The 9,041-nt window shown below is 46.6% G+C and overlaps 1 protein-coding gene across 1 annotated transcript; it reads left to right on the forward strand.

Moving 5' to 3' along the window:
- The first annotated feature begins 610 nt into the window (after positions 1 to 610).
- On the forward strand, positions 611 to 8,201 carry LOC146198422 (uncharacterized). The gene is made up of 2 exons (XM_084592589.1): positions 611 to 793; positions 7,788 to 8,201. Exons 1-2 carry the CDS (start codon positions 665 to 667, stop codon positions 8,199 to 8,201), a joined length of 543 nt encoding a protein of 180 aa, XP_084448715.1. The 5' UTR covers positions 611 to 664.
- The last annotated feature ends 840 nt before the right edge of the window (positions 8,202 to 9,041 follow it).

A 9,041-nucleotide genomic window follows, 5' to 3' on the forward strand; every position in this document is an offset into this window, starting at 1 on the left:
TAACGACGTTAGCGCGCGACCCACCCAGCTGTTCCCCTGATAACTGGTGTGCGAGGCAGGCGCTGATCATCTGATGCAGCCTCTCTGCCGCAACGCTCCCTATACCATAGCTAGTATGTGTCTCCGGGCCAGCTCCGTTTCAATAAAAGATTATTCAGCCAATTTAAGCATTACGAACGTTATTTCTCATTCGTAGGCGGTCTCAGTTAGCTACTAGCAAAGTCCGGGTTCGTCGTTATTAAACTGATTGTTAAGCCACCAGCTGTACTCTGACAGGGACACCAGTAAAAACGCCCAGAATGCTTTAATAAATTAACCGATCAATTTGGCGGTGGTTACAGTTCCTCCTTTGCTAATATGTAATACTTGCAATGCTTATAGGTGTTTGATCTTTCAGCTTTCCCAAATTACATGCCTACAAAACATGTAGAGACCGTCGGCAAGACGCCGAACCCATGCCGTGTGCTGTGAGTGCGACTATACACATTAACGATCGTGTTCGCTGCAGGATGATGCTATGGCTGCCAGCATATACAGGAAAAATGCAACGCCTCCTTTTCTCTTTCCTCAAGGCGTGACGGCAGCCTGGCATCATGCCCCGAGGCGTCGCGTGCGCCGGCAATGGCGCTTCATCTGTAACAGCGACGACAGCTTCACGCAGCTGATGGGCAAAGTGATGGAGGCCAATCGAGAGCTGCTGAAAAACACGGAACCTCTGCGAGTGGGGGACAGCGAGAACCTGGGCCTTGTCTGGCTGAGGAATGGGCGCGTCTACAACCTGCACACCGTCAGGGTCGCTATCACCCTTCTCTTGGCAGTTGATAATATGAACGCTGTAGACAAACGTCGTGACAGCGAAGTAATACCGATGCAGGAAACTTATCATGTGAATCATATTTTTAATACAACAGGGTGCAGAAAATGATGGCACCCACCTCAGATATAGGTAACAAAGCTTTGGAAGAAAAAAAATTAACATAGAAACTTAGCTCAGTGAAACCACCTCAGTGCAGTTGAGAGTCGAGTGGCCTAGTCTAAACTTGATTTTTGTTTTCAAAATGATTAACTAGGAAATATTAATGAAATAACCATAAAATAATTAGTTTCATGAATATGGTATCAGTGCAGCAGTTCAGGATAGTGTTGAAAACTAGCTGTAATGCATGATTGCACCAAGGTACCATTTACGTCGCTAGGGCGATAAAGCGGCTCGCGATTATCTTTCACCCAGTGCCCATACAAAGCAAAGTTCTCTAAGACATCTACTGGAACTGTAAAGCAGCACTGTAATGTGGAAGTTTCTGTATTTTGTAGGTTGGTAAAAAAAAAAAAAAAAAAAAAAAGCTATTTATGTACACGGTACCTTGGTGCAAAGAATTTAGGTAGTTGTTTTGAGCGAATAAATGGAAATCTCGCTAATCAGTCTTTCCTCATTAATCACACTTGCAGACCGAAAATAACACTGCAGACTATAATAGGTCGTGCGAATCTCAAGATCCCCCAGGTTGTTTCACTCTAGCTAGGACGCTATCGTATTTAAAACCTTTGCTATATTTAGGGCCGCTCGTGTATATGGCCCACTGACAGCCAAGCATCTTTGTCGCTCCGGCACATACTGGTCTTGAGCCCCGGGGCCTTTGGGAATCGACCTGATTTTATAATGGATGTAAGAATCTGATACCCAGGTGCGGCACTTATTAGAACGTGTACCATAGCTTGTGTTCCCCAGCATTAGAAAAACAGAGCAGCTGGCCGAATGACGCTAGTGCTCGTTAGTAACTGTTAGATTGTCGGCGTAGTGCGGAGCCTTTATTGCCTGCTTTACAGACAGTTATGTGCATGCAGTGGGTTGACAACGTAGCCAACAAGAGGGTACCTTGCAGAATTCTAGGCCGTCCAGCGCAAAAAAAAAAAAAATAAGGCTATCAAGTGTGGTAGGTCAGCCAGTTGGTAATATTGTGAGCGTAAAATCTCGCTAAGAGGGTCTACTTTGCTGTGTTCATGTCTCCTCAAAGTCTTCAAGTAATCTTGCGCCTCGTTCAAAATGTGTTGTAGTTTGTCACGGTGGCTGAAGGGATAGAGCGCTCGAATGCTGAGCCCGAGGACGTGGGTTCGATCCCAGCCACGGCGGCCGTGTTTCGATGCGAGCGAAACGCAAAGCCTTTGTGTGCTGTGCTACGTCAGTGCATGTTGAGGAACCCACGGTGGTTAAAATCAAGTTCTTCATAGCCAATGTCACTTCGGGCCTTGCAGCATCATATAAACGAAATAAAAAAATTATTGTAACTGATTGTTAAGCAAACTGCTGAGCAATAAAGAAGTGTAAGAAATTAGGGAGCATGCTACTGCAGCGAAATGAAAATAGATCGTGCATCTTCGCTGCAACAAAGAAATTAGAATCCGAATTTTTATTTTGCTCACCTATTTATTTACACACGCACTCGCAATGCTCCAGAGCATTATTGATTAGCTGCAGGCTAACAGAACAATTAGTTCACAGATTTCTTGAAGGCAATGCCATCTGTTATGGTAGTGACGGAGGCAAGATGAAACGTTCCAGTCGTTGGTTGTACGTGGCAAATAAGAATCAGAATGCACATAATACAGCACTAAGGAACGTCTACCTTAAACATGTGATGTCCACCTTAAACATAATTAGAAACCGAGGTTGTAAAATCTTTTATGAAAAAAAAAGCTGTGGTTTAGCTTGTGGTTAAACATGGAGTTACGCTTAGGTTCGGCTTGAAAGTAAAGACATGGTTTTTGTATATCGTAGTTTATTCTATGGTTTAAGTTTTATTTATGCCACAAAAGGCACTTTTGACCACTTAAGTGCAATAAGGTGAATTCCTCTATCGCGCGGTGGTCCGAAGCCCTCTACTACAGGCACCTTTTTCTCTCTGTTTTCACTCCCAGCTTCGCGATGACGCGATAACGCGATAACGTAAGATACCAGCCAACATATTGTTACGGACGACAAGGAAGAAGAAGCGGGCAGTGGCGCGGGCAGGAGCGCTCGCGCTAGGCCCGCCGCGAACATTCATTAAACGTCATCTATCATCGCCATCGGTCATGTTCTGTCTCCTGTCTTCATCGGCTTGCCGCTTCGTAACATTTGGTTGGAGTTGCGGCGTACGACATCCTCATCCTCGCCTTGGAGCATCGAGGCCATCTTCAAGCCGGGACCATCACCAAGGGCCCAGGGACATCGCCGAGCAGCTTCGCCCCAGCCCTTCAAGCCCAGACCTGAACAACTACCACCGCCCAGCCCCCAGCCCGGACCTGAAGACAAGGAGAACAGACCAATCAGAACCGAGATGAAGGACCCGAAAGACCCGAATAACCCGATGGACACGAACACGCAACCCCCGCCCAAGCTGCCCGACGTGACCTCGAGCCATCGGTCCCATGGACTCTGGTGACGGATGGTTGACAGCTCCAAGGGAGGCGGATCACCCACGCATCAGACATCGTACCGGCAAGCCGTTCTATTCTCCCTTCTTCCTCTTCTTCTTCAAGCATCCAGACACGCCCATCATCATGCCATAAAATCATTAACATCGCTAAACTTCCTCGTCCACGATCGGAACGATTGGTCGATCCCCCTCTGTGGGTATGTGCCATAAGTTATTTGGACAACAAGAACAACAACAACGATCGCTCGGTGGCCCCGGGTCATGTTACGGACAAGGACGAAGAAGCGGGCAGTGGCGCGGGCAGGAGCGCTCGCGCTAGGCCCGCCGCGAACATTCATTAAACGCCATCTATCATCGCCATCGGTCATCATAGGCTTGCCGCTTCGTAATAATATAAAGGCCCGCTTTAACCGAGCCGTATGAATGTGCCTGCGTGTCCTAGAGATAACGTGAATGCAAGGGTCTTGGCAGACTGATTCTGATATCATCCTCCCGTATGAAAGGAGAGGCCTGCGTTGGCAGCTCCTGCCAAACGTAATGTCAGGAAGCCCTACGTCAGTTAGTGCTCGGCCATGTCGTTGTTGTTGTTGTCCAAATAACTTATGGCACATACCCACAGAGGGGGATCGGCCATGTCAACTGCTAGCTACCGCCTCCCACGACTTCTTCTTCTTCTTCGCGCTGCGCGCAGGCACGGACAGGCACCGGGCAGGCACGCATAGGCACGACGAAATGGCGAGACTGTGGCCAATCGTTCGCTACAAAATAGCATAGCCTGAGGCGTTTAGGCGAAAGCCAAGTCAGACTATTTGAGCGAATATTCAGTGACTAGAATGCTTGAGTAACGACGTGGCCAATCGTTCGCTACAAAATAGCATAGCCTGAGGCATTTAGGCGAAAGCCAAGTCAGACTAATTGAGCGAATATTCAGTGACTAGAATGCTTGAGTAACGACAATAATTAAAAAAGAAAGAAACGAGTACCACAGTTTTGATGGTTTGGTTTGGTTTGTGGGGTTTAACGTCCCAAAGCGACTCAGGCTATGAGAGACGCCGTAGTGGAGGACTCCGGAAATTTCGACCACCTGGGGTTCTTTAACGTGCACTGACATACGTCCCATAAAATCTGTGCTGTTATTTTGTTCAGGGATCCCAAATCATGCATGCATATATAGGTTTAGGGAGATGTAGTGATTTATAAAGTTTATATGTTTGAGAGTAATTTGAGCAGGCGAAGAATTTCTGCACAGCTGGCCTTCCCCACTTAGCGTGGATAACGCTGCACCGGTTTCTCGACACGAGCCGATCGCTAAAGTTCACGAACGCTTTTGTTCACAGGATCGCTTAGCACAAGAGGGTTGTCTACGGGTGGTGGTTCAACTGCTGTGTTTTCTGCGGTTGTTGCTGCCGGCATCACTGCTGCTTCACGGAGGCGAAGGTGATCCCGGTGTCGTTGCATTCATCCAGCTGGAGACTCAACTGTGGCCATCCGTGAACTCTTTGTTTCTTTCACGGTTCCTTGAAGCCACTTTCGTCATTGCTAGTCTGCGTACTAGCGACTGCCGGATGTGGTTAGGCAAGATGCAGATGTGACGAGAGCTGCCGAAACATTGAAGGAAGCTTATTCTCCGCCAAGGCACAAGAGCATATACGTAATCGCATGCCTGCGCGCGGGGCGCTCCAAATCAAACGTTGCTCCAAATGACCGTCGGCACCTGCGGAGGCGCTTTCGTAAAGACACAACATGCCGCGGCACGTACCGATAATGAAAGATCGCATGTCGGCTAGACGCGCGCAACATCATGCGTTTCCCGCGTCGTAGCCGGTACACTCAGCTTATGCCGCATCAGTACGGTTAACATTTCAGACGAGTCAGATGATGCAATAAGTTAATTCCTAGGTGTTTATACCACTTTAGAATTCGTTTAAAGCGAGGACTAAGGGACTCTGTGTACCTGGGAAGCAAATTGTTTATATTTAAATTCCCTTTACAGAACAAAGGTGGAACTACAGCCTAACATAAAAACACAAAAAGGAAGACAACAGGACAAGAAGCGGCTTGTGTCCTGTTGTCTTTCTTGTGTGCGTGTTTTGTTTTGTTTTTTGTTAGGCTGTAGTTAAACCTTTGACATGATCCAACTAGCTCAGATCCAGATCGTCCTGCCACTTTACAGGACTGTTTTCAATAACTGCATCCTCATTGTCATCGCTAATATCACCATAATCACTATTTCTACCACCGTATGATAACGACGTCCTTATCACTATCAACCAAATTAACTATAAATGCTATCGCTACTATCATCATTACCATTATCATAGCCCCATCGTCATTGTCATCGCTACCGTCATGTCAACACAGTGCACGGGACTGTTGCCGCGGCCGCCGGATTTGCTTTCTGACAGCCGCAAAGAGGCGATGCGGCCGACAGCGAAGTGCCACAGTGGTACTAAAGTGCTGTAGAGACATCACAGCGTCGTCTTGAGGGCTGGAGAAGAGTATCAAGATAAATGGTGTTAGGGACATTCATGCCATGGCAGGACACACTCCACCAGTCAGGACTTGGCTAAAGTTTTTATCATCCACCTGTTAGAAAAGGGAAAGCCTCACTACCAATCCAATCACTATCGCTGCTATCATCATTATCATTGTCAACTATATGCGTCGTCATTGTCATCGCTACTATCATCCTCACGCTAGACAAGAAGAATTACAATTTGTTTCGCTCTAGCCTGGCGTGGAGTAGTGGTTTGTGCGCTCAGCCGGGTATCGCAGAAGTAGAGGCTCGACTCCAGATAAAGGCGTTTTTTCTTGTTTTTGTTTTACTTAAGCTGAACTGCAATGGACTTTTTCTGATCACACTTTCTGTACACCGCGCGTATGAGTCCCGAAAGGCTTTCGCCTTAGAAACTAAATTACGTCGATGCAAGTGGTTCTGGACGTACAAGGTATTTACTAAAGCAATCCCTAATAGAATCAGGACAACCTTAGACTTCAATCAACCATAGGATCAAGCAAGTTTTCGGAAAGGGCACTCTACTGTCAGTTATATTCATACTATCAACTAGGTTATACAAAAATATTCAGAATATACCCAGCTCTTACACATAGCATTCATTGCTTATGAAAAAGCATTTGACTCACTGCAAACCTCGGCAGTCAAGCAGGCATTGTGAAATCAGGCTGTAGATAAGCCGTATGTGAAAATACTGAAAGAGATACCTATAGTGGCTGCACAGCAACCACAGTTCTGCATAAAGAAAGCAAAGAAAATCCAATTACGAAAGGTGTCAGGCAATGACACACGATCTCTCCAGTACTATTCACAGCTTATTTAGAGGAAGTATTCAGAGACTAGGAATGGGAGTAGTTAGGATGGAGTATACCTCAGTAATTTTCCATTCACTCATGTAATTGCCTTGCTAAGTATATCAGGGCTTGAATTGCAAACAATTATTGAGGACCTAAACAGGAAAAGCAGAAAGTCAGACCTAGAAATCAATATGCAGGAGACTAAAATAATGCTCAACAGCCTAGGGAAGGAACAACTGTTTAGAATAGGTACTGAAGCGCTGGAAGTGGTAGGCAAATACATCTACTTAGGACAGGTAGTAACCGCAGATCTGGACCATGAAAGGGAAACAAATAGGAGAATCAGACTCGGATAGAGCACATTTGGCAACTCCCCGCAGGTTATGACTAGCAGCTTACCGGTATCACTCACGAGGAAAGTATATAACAGTTGCATCTTACCTGTACACACCTATGGGACTGAAAGGTGGAGGCTAATGAAAAGGTTTCTACTTAAGTTGAGGACAACGCAGAGAGCTATGGAACGGGAAATGGTAGATGGAATGTTAAGAGATATGAAGCGTGCACAGTGGGCCAGAAAAATTATTCAAGTTAATCACACTCTAGTGGAAACCAAGGGGAGGAAATAGGCATGAGCAGAGCATGTAGTGCGAAGAGAGGGTAACCGATGGTCGAAAATGGTAACAAACTGGATGCCAAGAAAAGAAAAGCGTAGCAGGGGGGCGCAGAAATTCAAATGGGCGGATGAGGTTACGAAGTTCGCAGGGATGAAGTGAATGCAGCTAGCACAGGACCGGGTTAATTGGAGGAATATAGGAGAGGCCTTCGCCCTGCAGTGGGTATAGTCCGGCTATTGATGATGACGTTATTCTGCTGGGCAAGAAAGTGAGGCGTTCTAAAACTGTGTACTGCGGACACATCAAATCGCAGCTGCGTTATCCGCTTAAAACAACATACTCATGAAAAGGCTAGGCCAAAATACTCGCTCTGCAACGCCAGGAAATAGTTTTCATGTTACGTGTTCTAATAAGGTCTCGTGCCCCGTCGCTGCTCCTGCAGGTACGTGACAAGTTCAGCAGGGAGTGCAATGAGACGACCATGAACCTGGTGTTCAGGCTCAACCTCGAGAAACCGTACATCGTGTTCGACCTGTCGACGCCACTTGGCGGCGCCATGCTCTCCGGCAGCCAGCTGACCGTTAGGGTGGACTCCTTAGACGTCGACATCGGCCTCATCACGCCGAAGGTCAAAGGCCGTGGAGAAAGCATCGAACCGCACGTGCCTTTTGCCGAAGTCCGCAGGGCTCACAATCTGCGGCTTGAGTTCTCCGGCATGCCTCCTGCTACGACAGCGCTGACCTCTGCGCTGGGCCTGCTACAGCGGCTTGTGCCGTCCATGCAGACACGACTCTTCGAGATCATACTGTTTCGCATATTGAAGAACTACGTAGCGACCACCCCTCTCGCGTTTTGAGCTTCGGGAATTCGCACCAGGGACTATAAAAAAAAAAAAAAAAAGAAAGCTTGTGTGTATCTATATGTGGGTATAGCAGGCCCTTAGCTGACTACGTTACTCTGCATAATCCGGATGTGCTATTATCCAGGACACAGTTAAGGTCGCCAAATGTAGTTCGCGCCAAAGAAACGTTTATTCGTTAATGGTACGCGTCACCTGCGCGATTGGGAAGCAAATGTAGTTTGCCGCGTGAGAATGCGGAGATAAAGACGGTGTAGCCATTTTTGAAACGCCTTTTTCAATGTTTCCGACTTAAAACATGGGCTTGCAGCGATGAGGAAAGCATTGAGCTCGGATGCGAATGGGATGAATGGGAAGTTCGGATCATGGAAAAAAACACAACAGCCAAGCGGCTGCGACAGCACATATTGAATGTTCGCAGAAAGCATGACCAGTCTCCATGTAAAGCGGTAATAAAATTGCACTTCTAGTTATGGAGCCAAAATGCATGTAAAAGTGGTGCCGTCAATGGGCGACTTGTAGTAATCCCTTTTGTCGGTACGTTACTGCTTCCCCACTTACTGAGACTAATTGGTCAGGATTGTGGACAAGAGCTGACTTGTATCTTTTTTTTTTTAAGAACACCCCAGATGACTTTGTGTTTAAGCTTTCTTTTCTGCGGCATTGGTACTGCAACAGCTAATTACTGAAGGTCTAAACAAACAGCTATTCCCGTTCTTTTTTTTTTTTTCTTTTTTTAGCATGCTGCACTCGAATCAGAAAATTCTGATTTTTGATCATCTGTTTTCTTCGGTTATCTAATGGTGCGCGACTCAAATGGGATTAATAAACGTGTAA

This window comes from Amblyomma maculatum, chromosome 2, assembly GCF_055883805.1.
Source record: "Amblyomma maculatum isolate TAMU_Amacu chromosome 2, ASM5588380v1, whole genome shotgun sequence".
In the NCBI taxonomy this organism is placed as follows: domain Eukaryota; kingdom Metazoa; phylum Arthropoda; class Arachnida; order Ixodida; family Ixodidae; genus Amblyomma; species Amblyomma maculatum.

Bases quoted from the DNA above. Each gene is read 5' to 3' on its own strand.
- LOC146198422 (XM_084592589.1), top strand. From the start codon at position 665: ATGGGCAAAGTGATGGAGGCCAATCGAGAGCTGCTGAAAAACACGGAA. The intron at 794-7,787 runs GTCGCTATCACC...CTGCTCCTGCAG, and splicing joins ACAACCTGCACACCGTCAGG to GTACGTGACAAGTTCAGCAG.